Genomic DNA, 16168 nt, shown 5'->3' with positions numbered 1-16168 from the left:
GTGTGTTAAGGGCCTCTCTGGCAGAGGGTCAAAACAAATGGAAGCACGGCTCAGCGAGGAGAGGTCAAAGGTGACGTTCAAACGAGCAAAACAGAAATCTCCTTTTCGGCGCCTTTCCGGTGTCATCTCTTGTTTTTCAATCAGGGAGGCATTCAGGACTTTGTGGCAACTATAGTAACACAGAAAACGTAAAGTGTGTCGTGTGAGCGTTTGGTTAAATATTGAAATCAAAACCTCAAATCGAATCAACTTTAAATCACAAATTGAAACCATTGTTTCAACAGAGGTTTCAAATATATTCGATTTTCGTCAGATATGCATTCCTTCACAAGCTTATATCAAATCTGGTCTTTCTATTGGACAAGCGTCTGCATGCCTGAACCTAGCAGTGCCATTTCATTCTCGCTCCATCAATGCTGTTCATTTTCCTCGTAGAAAATGTGGTGTGTTTATTCCCTCTTGACATTAACTAGACGTCAAAAACACACACACACACACAACTATTTGTGTGTGTGTTTCTGACATATTTCCATCTGCTAAAACTATATCCTTGACCCAGGACTGTGTTTGATCTCCTCAGCCTGATAGTTCTGCCTGCACAGGTCCACTTCCTGCCAAGGGAGTAGCCAGGCTTTATATCTGATTGGACGAATCTAGGAGAACGTAGATAAGAGAGTCGAACCAAAGTGCCAAAAATGACTCCATGTTCTAGTGTGAATTCAGCTTTACTGCTCACTACCCTTTATGTAACATTACTATTTCTTTCTCTATCTTCTCTCTCTCTCTCTCTCTCTCTCTCTCTCTCTCTCTCTCTCTCTCTCTCACCATCACTCACCCCCACACCCGCCTCTGTCTCTCTTTCTCTCTCCCTCTCTCTCTCTCCCTCTCTCTATGTTTCCAATACCCAAAACAAGGAGAGGGAAAAACAACTCCTAGACATGACTCAGTTTTGTGCTGCAGAGGAAATTCCATGTTCTAATCTGCAGATCTTGTCGATTACCATGTTTTCCAGTGCCATTCTGGCACTGTTAGTACCATTAGGTCAAACAACGAGAGAGAGAGAGAGAGAGAGAGAGAGAGAGAGAGAGAGAGAGAGAGAGAGAGAGAGAGAGAGAGAGAGAGCAAGAGAGAGAGAGAGAGAGAGACAAAGAGACAGAGAGAGATCAAGAGAGGGAGAGAGAGATGCTCGATATCTCAAATGCTCGTCAAACGCGGCTCGACAAACCAACCGCCACCCTTCAGAACGCAGCGTGGAGCCGGCCCCCGCTACTTCCACACGTTCACCGACAAGGCCCTCCGTCCGCCAGCGGCCAGTCGCTCTGGTGTTTGTCGGAACAGCATGCAAGCATAACGCCATGAGCGCATACATACATCGCATAGCACGGGTGGCCCCAACGTGGGAATCAACCCCATGACCCGGGGCCAGGGTCAGAGCCACGCTCCGACCCATTGGGACGCACGGGACCGGACCGACTTCCTCGTCCAAAGCAAACGGAGCGCCTGAAATGACACACCGACAGAGAGCACACATCAAGAGCTGCAGGCCGACGGTTGAACGGTACCGAGGGCCAGCTGTACAGTACGGCCCTGTGGTCTGTGTCTTGTGGTCTGCGACTGTAATTACTTCTTCTGTTGGGATCCAACGGCCTCTGACAAGTGATACTCTTGACCCGACGCAACCCTGAGAGCTGACTTGGTGCAGTGGGTGCACTGCAGTCTCATAGTCTGTCTTAGTTTGTTCGGTCACGTTGGTACATCTTTCATACGTTTTGCAAACAGTCACACACAGACTCACACACACACACTCACTCACTCACTCACTCACTCACTCACTCACTCACTCACTCACTCACTCACTCACTCACTCACTCACTCACTCACTCACTCACTCACTCACTCACTCACTCACTCACTCACTCACTCACTCACTCACTCACTCACTCTCACACACACACACACACACACACACACACACACACACACACACACACACACCTGCAGACTCTTCTTTCACACAAAAACATACACACACACACACACACACACACACACACACCTACTAACATACACACGCACGCACACATACACACACATGCACACACATACAGCCATGGCTCCGCCTCATCTGCTGGGGTCAGGATATTTTGGTTAACATCTTCTGGGGAAGATGTTGGATCTTCAGGTGAGCACTGCTGCTGTTAGGATAGTCTATGTGTGTGTGTTTGTGTGTGTGCGCGTGTCCGTCTGTGTGTGTTTGTGTGCGTGTGGACTCAAGCTGACCAGTCGAATAGCTTATCATACGTCCAAGTCCACTCAATTATTCTGCCCACGTTTCGAGGCTTCAGAGCTTTTGCATTTTTCGTGTCACAATGTTTCACCCTGCAAAGTGGCCTCAATACGAACGCCGCATTCCCGCCTGGAACTCCCAACCACGCTGACCTTTGACCCCTTTGCTCCCAACAGGCTCCGACGCGCCATGAGGTCAGCCGGTCTCTCCCTGCTCCTGGTCACCGCCTGCTGGGCGCTGCCCTTCCGTCAGTCCGGCTTCATGGACTTCATGATGGAGGACGAGCCCGGCTCGGGCCATGAAGCGTTCCCGGGTCTCACGGTCCCCGACGCGGTGGACCCCGTCGTGGCGGCCCCCCCGGCCGGCCCCATGTGTCCGTTCCGCTGCCAGTGCCACCTCCGGGTGACGCAGTGCTCCGACCTCGGTAGGAGACGCGGTGTGGGTTGTTTGTCGTGTGTTGTTTGTCCTTTTCATAAAGCACCGACCGCTAAATCGAACGCTGACCCGCTTCAGTGATAGAATTCCCGGCGTTCCTAAAGTGTTAACGTTTAGGTCACAGACGGAATCAGGTGTTTTCAAGGGTTGTTTCTGTGGCTTTTCTTTGCCTTAATGGACGCTAGAGTGGGTTGAGAGAGGTGACTGACTGACTAGTTGCAAATGGCCGCAGTTTGGAATAGAAACCCGGGTCGCTACGAGCCGATTTGGCCTCCGCGGGTGAAAGACTTGGACGGTGAGCTACCAAGCCGCCCCCCTAAAGAAGCTCCATCGTTGAACTGATTTCTGACTCTTTGCACACTCCAAGTTTGTGTGTGTGTGTGGTTGATCTCTGGGGTAGAATCACCAACGGCTGAGTCTAGTTAAAAGGGTGAAGTCGTTTTACTGGGTTGACTCATTTCCCCGGTTCTCTGGAGAGAGAGACAGCACTTGATTTTATAAGGTCTTCCTTCCAAGTTTCCATGGAAGTGTCTCGGCAATCGTACCAATCCAAGGCGGAACGTTCTAAGGGTTTATGCCTTTAGATGTGCAAATCTTCAGCTAGTTAATTCCACCCAAAGAACGATGTGGGATGGGCGAAGGGTTCAAAACACTGGGGCGCACTTTGAAACAACTTTTTCCTCAATGCTTCTCTGATTTTCCCCTTGTAGGCACTATTTTTCCTTCTTAATTTTGCCCCTATTGGATCCTTCCACTGAGAGTTTGAGATGTCTTGTTCCCACACTTTGAGCACTTGTGCAAAATAATGTTGTTTTGCGTTAGAGATCTTTGGAAAATAATCCAAATGTTGCTCATAGCATTTACGACTTTGCTGCTGAACAAACGTCAACCTTTGACCACGAGCGGTCCCTCACATCAAGGGTTCCTGCCTGTTAACCAGGACTCGAGCTTCAAATCAGATTTTTTCACAATTTCCTTTTGCATGACAATGTACAGAGAGGAGAAATACGCGCTGTGATACAACACTATCCTGATCTGTACACCAGATTCAACATGCTCTGACCATGTGGCAGAAGCAGAGGTTAAAGAGAGACAACGTGCGTCATGATGTCACTATTACAAAATCATTGGCACTGACTTAATTAATACCACAACCGTCGTATAAGGAAGACCCATGTGACTGACACATTAACACGTTGACTGGAAGCGAGTCAGTGTTGAAATAGTCACAGACAGACAGACACGAGAGACAAGGAGACAGAGAGAGAGAGGGAGAAAGACATAGATGATCACAAATAGAGAGACAGATAGACAGATATAGAAACACGCAGATAGACACACAGACAGACATAGGGACACACACAGATAGATACACGTACAGACAGACAGACAGGCAGACAACAGACTCACAGACAGACGGACCGACGCATAGGGACACACATGCAGACAAACAGACACATAAACCGCCACATAGACGGACAGACAGGGTACTGCATCACAGCCAGGGAGCTACAGGGGGCGGGGATGACAGACAGACAGACGGACGGACGGACGGACAGACAGATAGACAGGCAGCGGCCCCGTCAGATAGACAGACGGACAGACAGACAGACAGACAGACGGACGGACGGACGGACGGACGGACGGACGGACGGACGGACGGACGGACGGACGGACGGACGGACGGACGGACGGACGGACGGACGGACGGACGGACGGACGGACGGACGGACGGACGGACAGACAGACAGACGGACGGACGGACGGACGGACGGACAGACAGACAGACGGACGGACGGACGGACGGACGGACGGACGGACGGACGGACGGACGGACGGACGGACGGACGGACGGACGGACGGACGGACGGACGGACGGACGGACGGACGGACGGACGGACAGACAGACAGACAGACAGACAGACAGACAGACAGACAGGCAGCGGCCCCGTCAGACAGACAGACAGACAGACAGACAGACAGCCTGTTCAGGCAGCGGCCCCCATCAGACAGACAGACAGACAGACAGGCAGCGGCCCCGTCAGACAGACAGACAGACAGACAGACAGACAGACAGACAGACAGACAGACAGACAGACAGACAGACAGACAGACAGCCTGTGCAGGCAGCGGCCCCCATCAGACAGACAGACAGACAGACAGACAGACAGCCTGTTCAGGCAGCGGCCCCCATCAGACAGACAGACAGACAGACAGACAGACAGACAGACAGGCAGCGGCCCCGTCAGACAGACAGACAGACAGACAGACAGACAGACAGACAGACAGACAGGCAGCGGCCCCGTCAGACAGACAGACAGACAGACAGACAGACAGACAGACAGGCAGCGGCCCCGTCAGACAGACAGACAGACAGACAGGCAGCGGCCCCGTCAGACAGACAGACAGACAGACAGACGGACAGAGAGACAGACAGACAGACAGACAGACAGGCAGCGGCCCCGTCAGACAGACAGACAGACAGACAGACAGACAGACAGACAGACAGACAGACAGGCAGCGGCCCCGTCAGACAGACAGACAGACAGACAGACAGACAGACAGACAGACAGGCAGCGGCCCCCGTCAGACAGACAGACAGACAGACAGACAGACAGACAGGCAGCGGCCCCGTCAGACAGACAGACAGACAGACAGACAGACAGACAGGCAGCGGCCCCGTCAAACAGACAGATGGCGGGGCCGATGCGGGGGACCCCTGGCTCCATTACCTCAGCTCAGCAGCCGTGGCTCCAGCGCGCTCGTGGCCCCCGGAGACGAGCTCTGGTGGATTCTCATCTCCGGCGTGGGCCCCCCTGGCCCCCAGCCTGCATCTGTTCCCCAGACCTGCTGGCATGCGTGCAAACGCTTTTGCGCACACACTCTTCTGCACACTCATGTGCACACGCATGTGCACACATACACCAGCCCGTCCATTGGTGACGTGTACACACAAAGGAGAAAGTCCCTACACAGGCATACGTATACACATGTACGTCCAAATGTGTACGTTCACACACATACACACAGACACACAAACACACCCACACACACACACACACACACACACACACACACACACACACACACACACACACAATCACACACACTCAATTAGTTCAACGCAACCCAGAAAGAGGAAATGCTACACACGCAATCATTCACCGGATTTCCCTATCAATGAAATGGAGAGTTTGCCAAGATCACGGAGCCTGGAGTAAAGCATTATGATGAGGAGAGCGAGTGCATGGTATATCGAAGTGGGATGTGATCCTAATGTTCCCAAACAACGCCATTAGGTTAACCTTTGTAATCCTCATGTTAGGTCTTGTCTTCTCTGTCTCAGACACACACTTACGTATACACACACACACTTACGTAATACGTATACACACACACGTACGACGTGAACCACATTGCTTCTTTGCGTCGAGGCTTGATAAACTGAAGGTCTTTCCTGACACCTCATTACCAGAGGCTGTGGCACTCTGTTGCCATGAAGGCATAGAAACCATGGACTCTGCTGTAAACTGTTTACTAGGACAATTATAATACCTTCCATTACATCGAGACAAGCTCTCTGCATATTGAGCAAACACATGTTTAGAGTGTTGGGACAGGGAAAGGGTGGAGGGAGACATAGGGGAACGAAGACAGCCGAAGGTTACGGTAAACGTCTGCACAATATGATGGAGCAGCAGAGAGGAGAAAGAGGACGGAGACAATGAGGCCAAGGGAAAAAGGAGGCAAGAGAAGCAGACGTTTAAAGTGTTTTTTTTCACAGCAAGCAGCTGTGAGATTCTAAGCAAGGCACCTTCGCAGATGTAGAGGTAGCAGACAAAGCACCGCCCCTGGTTGGATGAGTCTAATTAACATCGGTCAGGGCAGTTCCCAAGCCCGAATGTTTACACCGTGTGTACCTGTGGGTACTGGGGAAGACAGTAAGTGCAGTGCTCATATGACCAAACAGTTTATTCTACGTCTCCTCGGTGTGTTTAATTGGTGACTCGCCCGTTCAAATCCAACATATCCCTTACCTCTCTCCAGGTTATGAGTTGGAGCCCGGTTTGAATCGAGTTTTGCTTAAAAAATGTTTGTTCGCATACAGGATGTGCTCACATCTGACAGTGCTACATTAGCATGCGTCAATATCCAGGGTTGCATTGATTGCCTAACAATTTCCACTGTCTCTTCACTTAAGGGCAAATACAATAGCCGTTTGTTGGTTTTGGTGTGTCGCCACTGTAGACTTTTGTGATGAGGATGAGTCTTTGCATGAAAGTTTCCAACAATGTAGCCCATGTTTCCTCTGTTTGTGGCGGCTCCTTAAGCTGGAGGTTGACCTACCAAGGCTTTATCACACACTGTTTTGTGGATAGACTCGGGGGCCTGATCAAAGACAGGTTTTCTAAAACATCAAGGCCGGACTCATCCAGGACTGTGGGTTCCCAGCGACTGCATCCTAGCTGGGTTCAATCCATCCAAATGGTTACAGTTGAATCCGTTCACTTGACTTTCCGCTTCATCAGGAGCTCTGCATCACGGTCTAAAGGACTCCCGAGAGCCATAGCCAGCCATTTTGTGTTGATTTCTTGTTGAGGTCACTGTGTGGTTAACCCCATCACCATCAAACCCAGGGCTGACTGTCAGGACCCACTGCCCTTTCTCACAGAGCCTGCTGGGAAATCAGAGCTGTTACTTCCCCCTGTCGACCCACAAACACTTCGGGCACGCATACAAGCATACAAAGAAAACGCACACACATGCAAACACAGAAACAAACACGGGTATGCAAATACACAAGCAAAATCAGGTGCTTGCTAGGCTGGTCGTTACGGTGCCCGACTCCTAGCCTAAAGGTTCTTGGTTCGGACCTCAATGTCTGCGGTCTACCTGCGTTTGCTCTTGAGCAAAAAATGCCTCACTTCTTCCTGTGAAACAAAGTGGTCACAGTATGTAACCGATTCTCACGTCTCTAACCAGGTCTGACAGAGATCCCCAAGGAGATCCCAGCTGAGACCACGATGCTGGACCTGCAGAACAACAAGATCACAGAGATCAAGGAGAACGACTTCAAGAACCTCAAGGGACTGCACGTAAGGAACCGTTTATGTGGAGCTGCGAACGCTGCGAGACTGCAGAAAAAGAGATAGGATGCTTGGGTACTTCTGGAACCTCAACATATTGGATTAATAAATGGCCCAAGTAAATATAAGGTTGAATTCAACATTCCTGTCTGACTAGCTGTTCAAAAGGAAGGAGTACGGTATAAGTGCAACTCAAGATGCACTTTACTTTGCTGGCTATAAAGACATAAAACTCAAAAGAAAGTATAAAGTGTTGATGGACATTTTTGTATGTGTGCGTGCACATAGTTTCACACTTGGCTAAGTTAGGACTTAGCCAAGCACTGGTCTGATTCCATTACTTGGAGCTATAGAGCCTTACGTCAGCTCCATAACACTTCTGACTTGACTTCCTCTGTTTATTATCCCGAAGCATTGAATCCTCCTCACCAGCCTTTCACTCAGTGCCCAGGTGCATGGAAAGTATGCACCCCTTACATCTCGCAGTCCCACTCTGTTAAACTCACATAGCTTGGCTTTCATGTCAATAAATACCTCAGTTTGACAGCCAGTGTGCTTTCCACGTCACCTGAAAAAGGGAATGTAGGCCTAGCTAGCACGCTGGCAGGCCCTCTCCTGCATTCCCTCCCGTTCAGCATGCGTTTCTCCAGGATCTACACAAATCAACTCCAAACTCACCCTGACCCTCCCCTCTGTCAGCCCAGGCCCAGGCCTTGGCCCGCGGTTTGACGCATGATGAAGTACGACTCCAAAGGTGAACACTGAGGTCACCACCAGTCACCCCTCCATGTTCTTTCCCCCCCAGGCCCTGATCTTGTTGAACAACAAGCTGACCGTGATCCACCCCAAGGCCTTCAGCTCCCTGATGAAGCTCCAGCGGCTCTACCTCTCCAGGAACATGCTCAAGGACGTGCCAGCCAACATGCCCAAGAGTCTGCAGGAGCTCCGCATCCACGAAAACGCCATCACCAAGATTAAGAAGTCCTCTTTCCAGGGCATGGCCAATCTCATCGTCATGGGTACGGAGAGGCGGAGGCGGAGGTGGTGGTGTGTGTGTGTGTGTGTGTGTGGGGGGGGGGGGGGGGGAGGGGGGGGGAGGGGGGTCGGAGATGATCTCATATGGAACCGTTTTGACTCTAATGGACAACGTGGCGAGCTGGGGTTGTTTCTTTGGCTGAAACAGACGTAGCTGGAGCACCTCCCCTCCGTTGGTTGTTTTAACAGGCTCACGGAGCGCCTCTCCTGAGGAGGTGAAGCCTGCATTGCTAGGCAACTGCATGCAAACAAGAAGGCAACGCACCCTTGTAAAACTGAATCAAACCAATTACAGAAAGGGAAAAAAAGACAAAGCTAACTATCGTGCCTCGTGTCGAGTAGCCCTCCCTCACGATCCCTTAGGTCAGATCACTACTATTAGTGGTGGCTTCACTTTTAGCTTTTTAAGATTTCGGGAGTTCAGGAATTGTTCTTGAAGCCCACTCAAATTTAGCGTTCCATAGCGGCATCTGCTCGTCTGGGTTTTGCATTTAGAAAGGAATCTCAAACGAGTTCCCCATCTGTCGCTCTCTGGCTGCTCCCCGCCCCCCCCCCTCCTCCCCTCCTCCCCTCCTCCCCTCCTAGCAGACCTATAGGGTCGACCTGTGGTCCCTCGACGCACAAATTAACGGATCCCTGAACCGAAAGACCGCAACCCATCGCGTCGCCCTCGTGACCAATCGGGCGAAGCAGACAAAATCTGTCTCCACCAGCCCCTCCACTGGGACACAGACGAGCAGTTTTGTTTTGGCCGTAACAAAACAAATGTGTTTATTCATGTGTCGGCCGTGTGTTGCTGTGACCCATCTGCCGTGGGAGGACGTGGGGGGATTCGGTGAATGAGAATATGTCTCTCTTCTTCGGTTTCCCCTCACTCTCGGCCCTCCCGTGCCCACATCGATTTATTTTGTCTCCTTTGTGTTTTTTTCTCGATTCCTCTCCAGAGTTGGGGTCTAATCCTTTGAAAACCGGCTCCATTGAGAATGGTGCCTTTGCTGACCTGAAAAGGGTCTCTTACATTCGCATTGCAGACACCGACATCACAGAGATCCCCAAAGGTAAAGTTATTAAGTTAATTATAATTTTCATACTATTTTATACAAAGTGGTTATACCAAAGTGACACTTTTTTATCCAACACTTTCATTAAACTCGGAGTATAGGCCTGTCCAAAAACACAACGTCTTACGAGAATATGTTTAATAACAACAAGTCAGAGCGATGAATCATCTTGCAATCAGCCCTGAACTCTTATGGGACCGTAGGGAAATGCAACCTCAAAAACACTGTCGATTGTGAAAACAGGAGACATAGTCTGGGCTTTCTTTATATAAACTCAAACAATGAGATTACATTAGAGAGAATGAAGCCCAATATTAAAAATTGAAGATTAGTCATTGTAGCCAATCAATGGCTGCCTTGTGATTCGATGATTCATCCTTCACATATCTGGGAGATGAGGCAAGCCGTATACAGTTTTGGTTTATGCTTGTGTTTAAAACCTAACAAGTTGTGGTTATTGTCCAGGACTTCCCAGCTCTCTGTCAGAACTCCACCTGGACAGCAACAAGATCAGCAAGGTGATGGCCGACAGCCTTAAGGGCTTGAAGAGTCTGGCAAAGTAAGGATCCATCCATCCATCTGTCTAATACATCCATTCCTCCCTCCATCCATCCATCCATCCACACCTACATCTATCTATCTCTCTACACCTACATCTATTTATCTATCTATCTATCTATCTATCTATGATCATCTATCATCTATCTAGCCATTGATCTATCTATCTATCTACCTACAATCTATCATCTATCGATCTATCAATCTATCATCTATTTATAAATCTATCTGTCATCCATCGATCTATGATCTATCTATTTATCTATGTCGGTCTGTCTGTCTGTTGTCATAAACTCCAACTCTTCCCTAAGTAGTCTGTCTTTACTTTCTGTGAATGGCATGACATTAAACTGGTATTATCCCAAGTGCTGGGACCAACCACAGACCCAAACAATACTTTCGGGATAATCAAAACCATCGTTTTGTTTATAAAATAAAAAATAAATGGGTGCGCTATGTTCAAAAAGATCATTGCTGGGATGGCAATGTGGAGGTAAACAGCCGCTTCTAACGAGAACAAAGAAGACTTTTATTCGGCACAAATTGTTTATGTTGGAGGAGATGAGTTCTAAGGAGTGGAAAGTTGTGCAATGCATCACTTCAAGTGATGTCTTGCAGCTGCGATGTGTTCTATCCCGTATAATCATTGGTACTACAAACTACGGTCATTACTTATTCTCACTATATTTTGTACAGCTAATTCCTTATGCCAAACTCTCCTTTGAAGGTGGGTCGCATATGATGAACGGTTTTCGGTCGATAGCACTCATGCAAAATAACAGAGTTGGCACACAATCCGAAATAAGAAAATTCTCGTTTGTGGCGTGCTGCAAATATGAGGCGAAGTCCGCACTCGGTGTGCACTCGTTTCCTCTCCCGTGTTTATTCCCGTGTCCTGTGTGGTCCTGCAGGCTGGGTCTGGGCTACAACGAGATCAGCATGGTGGAGAATGGCACCCTGGCCAACGTCCCCCACATGAGGGAGCTGCACCTGGACAACAACGCCCTGACCGCGGTGCCCCCTGGCCTGCCCGAGCACAAGTACATCCAGGTACAGACGGCCCTCGCTTATATTGAACATCTAACCCATTGAGGGAGGGAGTGTGGGTGATGGGTTAGGGTTAGGGTTAGGGTTAGGGTTAGGGTAGGGTAAGGGTTAGGGTTAGGGTTAGGGTAAGGGTAAGGGTTAGGGTTAGGGTTAGGTTAGAGTTAGGGTAGGGTAGGGTAAGGGTAAGGGTAAGGGTTAGGGTTAGGGTTAGGGTAGGGTAAGGGTTAGGGTTAGGGTTAGGTTAGAGTTAGGGTTAAGTTAGGTTAGGTTTTAGGGTAGGGTTAGGGTAAGGGTAAGGGTTAGGGTTAGGGTTAGGTTAGAGTTAGGGTTAAGTTAGGTTAGGTTTTAGGGTAGGGTTAGGGTTAGGGTTTAGGGTTTAGGGTTAGGGTTTAGGGTTAGGGGTAGGGAGAGAGAGAGAGAGAGAGAGAGAGAGAGAGAGAGAGAGAGAGAGAGAGAGAGAGAGAGCAAGAGAGAGAGAGAGAGAGAGAGAGAGAGAGAGCGAGAGAGAGAGATGTGGCAACATAATCACCAGTGTGTTACAAAAAAACATGTTAAATTCTTGGTTTGAATACGTACTATTACTGCTGGAGTTTACTAATTATACCCATTTCAGGCTTAAGCCACGTAAACACAAGCTTCCATCAGCATTAGTTGTGCTTCTCATTTGTTCACTCGTGATCATTTCTTTCCCTTTAAATGACAAAAAAAGAACAACTCTGCACACTTTGCCATTGCACGAGAAACACATCAGTGTCTATTGGCGCTGCGTAAACACACCTCCCGGTCTCCCGTCTCCACCAGGTGGTGTATCTCCATGCCAACAAGATCGCCGCCATCGGCACGGAAGACTTCTGTCCACCCACCTTCAACTACAAGAAGGCCATGTACTCCGGCATCAGCCTGTTCAGCAACCCCGTCCCCTACTGGGAGGTGCAGCCCATCACCTTCCGCTGCGTGTTCGACCGCTCCGCCATCCAGCTCGGGAACTACAGGAAGAAGTAGATAGAAACTAACGACACGGAAACGGCCCCTTCCACTCACACCCATCACCCCTCCCTTCCTCCCTCCCTCCCTCCCTTCCTCCCTCCCTCCCTCTCTCCCTCCCTTCCACTTTCTCCCTCCCGCCCCCTTCCCACGTCCATCTATCCTTCCCCTCTTGGTGGAAACGCGTGCTTGAGAATCATTGCGTTTTTGCTTTTTTATCAGGAATGCTTTTTCTAAGAGTGCCTGTTTTGCCACAGATCCCCCCCCCTCTCTCCCCCCTCCCTTCCCCCTTCCCCCCCTCCGACACTGATTCTCCCCCCTCTCCCCCCCCCCCCGACACTGATCCTCCCCCCTCTCCCCCCCAAGACAATCATTCCAGTGACTTGGATGTGTGACAACCCCAGTGGTCGCTGACCTCCGACCCAAGCACAAAGAGTTCACTCCGTAGGGAAGGCTCTTGTTGCTGTTGCTGTTGTTGCTGTTGTTGTTGTTGTTGTAGTGTGCGATGTATCAGCAACATTCAATATGTATCACGTGTTTCACCAACGGTGTCCACTGGCGACGCTATGCTAGCCCGCGTTCCTGAAGCCACAGCGACGATGTAGTGCATTTCCAAACCATTTTTACCGAGAAATACAACTGATGAAGTCGTTTTGCGCTTCATAATACATATCTACGTTATTGCACAATTCACGTCAATGAAAAAAAGTTAAATACGGGAACGATATGACACAGCAGTGTCACCACTTTGAAAAATAAATAAATTTGAACTTTGGAAATGTTGGATTAAATGAAGCCTAAGTCATCATGTGAATTAATTGTGAGAAGGCTGGCCTGTAGAGCAGGCGGCAGAAGAGATTAACTTGGGTTTTCACCGGTATGCTAAGAACATGCTATGTATTACTATAGTCGTAGGAATAGCCATATGGAGTGTACCATTACCAATCTGCACACCTAAGAGATATTTCTATCTTGTTTGTAACCCGATTCAAGTAGAGATAAAAGTGATCTTCTATTCCGTTGTGATTTCTCGTGCTTGCTTCAGTGTTGTGTGTTTACGTTTATTTTTGACAATAACCACCATTTTCTTCATCACATTCCACAAGAAAACAAGGGAAAAGCGTTTCTAAAGATGTATAATGAACTGTATGTGTTTTTGAAACAGAAGCCTTCGCCAAAGATCTATATGCATGCTTTGTTTTATTTTTTACTTTCGTTTTTTCCCTCCCCTTCGACATGAAGCAGGCGGTTTCTGTTCATTTCCTTTCTTTGAATGCGTGTACCTTTATTCCTCGTTATTCTTTATTTCTTATTAAGAGCCTGCCAAACTAATTGAATATTATATGTGGTCTCTCATGGCCACCAGAGTTACGTTAGTGATGTATAGACGCTGTATATAAACGCTGTATGATAAACAGAAAAACAACCTCTCTTTTTGCTTAAAGGCACAAGCACTTAACCATAGCACCGACTTTAAACGATCGCCAGCATAAGGTCTCCTTTCATTCTTCTTTTATCTCGGAGCGGAGGCTCCAGCTAAGGTGTCCTTCACAAAATAAAAGTATGAATGAAACCGGCGCCGTGTTTAATGGGTTAGACATCCTGCCGCTGGAAAACCTGTGTCACACGGTACGTACGCACCCTCACACCTACAGGGTTCCTGGTCGTGGATTCGCCATGGCAACCTGAGCTGGAGGTGGGTGGAGGGGGGGGGGGGGGGGGTGAACATGGTCGAGAGGAGGAACAGGTGATGGGACGCGAGACATGAGATTCATATACAGATATATATACACATAAACAGAATCTGATATTACATAGTCCAGATACAGGTCATCACAGAGTAGGTAGCGTTCTTATTGGTATGCTGCGTACGTTGGGAATCGAACCAGAAACCTTTCGGCTGGTAGTCACCGCCCACTGGCCTATCCTGCTCCGCCGTTCAGTACCACTTGTTGACGTAGTGCACTTTAGTGTGCAGATAGTATATTATGTTTCAAAATGGGATTTGGATAACAGGGTTGATTGAATGCTTGAATGGTTAAGTGGAGTACCTTTAGTGAGGTAGATATGAATCATAAGAACATTTCCTCAGTGGTTAGAGTGCATTTTGATTGTTAAACGATTTTGTCTGCTGGACTGAAATTATGTAAACAAAAGCTAAACAGACGACCAATATATATATGCGTAAGCATCTGCTTAATATTACACCCACTTCTACATTCTCCCATGAAAACCATTCTCAGCTCCGTGAAACCTTGGGTTTCGGTGCCCAGTTTCTACGAAGAAATTCCTTGATATGATTAAAAAAGGATTTACCATCTGGTAGCGATGAAGACACTCAGGCTCTCTGTGACCTCTCCAGCACCCAGTTATGAAACTAACTGACCCAGGGGCTGTCCAGGTAACAGAAGAGGAAAGAAACGGGCCGTACCAGACCGTCATATGACCTACGTGGGGCTAACATGTTCTGTGTCAGGGTTGACATGTACAGAGGTGACACACACATGCGCAAGCAAAGAATGAACCGTGTCGGTTTTTGTACGACAGACAAACTGCAGAGTAGCTTTTGACTCACTGTGTGCATGTGCAGTATATACAGTACATGTCTGTATATATGTCTGTATAGATACACACAGCAGATACATATGGTCGTGGGTTGGAGATAAACCATAACAAAGCCTAGGGGATCTATCCCAGTGTTGGATTGAGCCAGGCCATGCAGGGCTGAGGAATGAACTTAAATGTTCACGTCGTCCAACGTAACCCCAGTAACCCTTGCTCACGATAAATAGGCAGCACATTTATGGTTCGTGGTCACCGTTGGGCTGAAAAGAGAATATTTTTGCAAGCACCGGGACCATTTACAACCTCTGTGTAGCGCTAATGATTTAGTACCTTATGGGGCGTGCATGCACACACAAAGAAATGCAGGGTCACGCACATAGCCACAAACACACACACTGGCCTCATTAGCAGATATGTACCAGGACATGCAAGGCTGAAGGGAGGAAATGGATAACAGGGAGAAAGTGTTGGAAGGACTGACGCTGGCCATTAGTTTTCATTAAGAGGAATGGCCCTAGAGTTAATGACGTATAGTTAATGACAGGATGTAGAGGCAAAACAGGTAGACTCACTTCATCGTTACAAAAACCCTACAAAAACAGAAATGACCGTGGACATTCTCGATCAAGGTATGGAAAAGGTTCTATTTGTCCCTTGTCCCAGACAGCTCCTAGACAGAAGCTTATACACACCTTCCTACACACACGTCACAGAAGCACTCTTAATCCAGCCTTAAAAAAAAGCCCCATTTCCATATAAAAAACGATGCAGGATTTATGAAGAACGATTCTGAACCTATAAAAATAAGTGCTGAATTAACATAAGAGCATTGCAATTGATTGGTTGTGGAATTAAAGCCATCCGACGTGATTGGTGTCTTGGTTCGAGGATGGATGAGGAGTCTGTTCCAGTATGCACCAGTAGGACGGGGTGCATTAAGTGGGAGGAGGGCTGGAAATCCCAGCACCACCACTACTGCCTGTCTGCTTCTATCTAATGCCCCCGTGTGGTGAAACACGGTAGGACACCTCCTGTCCCGCGTCAACCCTCTCCTCTTCCCCTTTCGATTGTCTCACGACATACACACGCATGCATCGTAAATCTACACT

At 48.6% G+C, this 16168-nt stretch overlaps 1 protein-coding gene across 1 annotated transcript in view; it reads left to right on the top strand.

Moving 5' to 3' along the window:
- Window positions 1-14067, top strand: part of dcn (decorin) — a 15644-nt gene extending 1577 nt beyond the window's left edge. The window contains exons 2-8 of the mRNA XM_060037814.1: window positions 2464-2711; window positions 7706-7818; window positions 8615-8828; window positions 9789-9902; window positions 10371-10464; window positions 11375-11513; window positions 12312-14067. Of these exons, the coding sequence (XP_059893797.1) occupies window positions 2477-2711; window positions 7706-7818; window positions 8615-8828; window positions 9789-9902; window positions 10371-10464; window positions 11375-11513; window positions 12312-12512 (1110 nt within the window). The 5' untranslated portion in view covers window positions 2464-2476 and the 3' untranslated portion in view covers window positions 12513-14067. The remainder of the gene's footprint in view (window positions 1-2463; window positions 2712-7705; window positions 7819-8614; window positions 8829-9788; window positions 9903-10370; window positions 10465-11374; window positions 11514-12311) is intronic.
- Window positions 14068-16168: the final 2101 nt, after the last annotated feature.

Source organism: Gadus macrocephalus, chromosome 19 (genome assembly GCF_031168955.1).
Source record: "Gadus macrocephalus chromosome 19, ASM3116895v1".
NCBI classification, from domain to species: Eukaryota; Metazoa; Chordata; class Actinopteri; order Gadiformes; family Gadidae; genus Gadus; species Gadus macrocephalus.
Note: the sequence above shows the minus strand (reverse complement) of the source record. Positions and strands in the feature narration are given on the sequence as shown.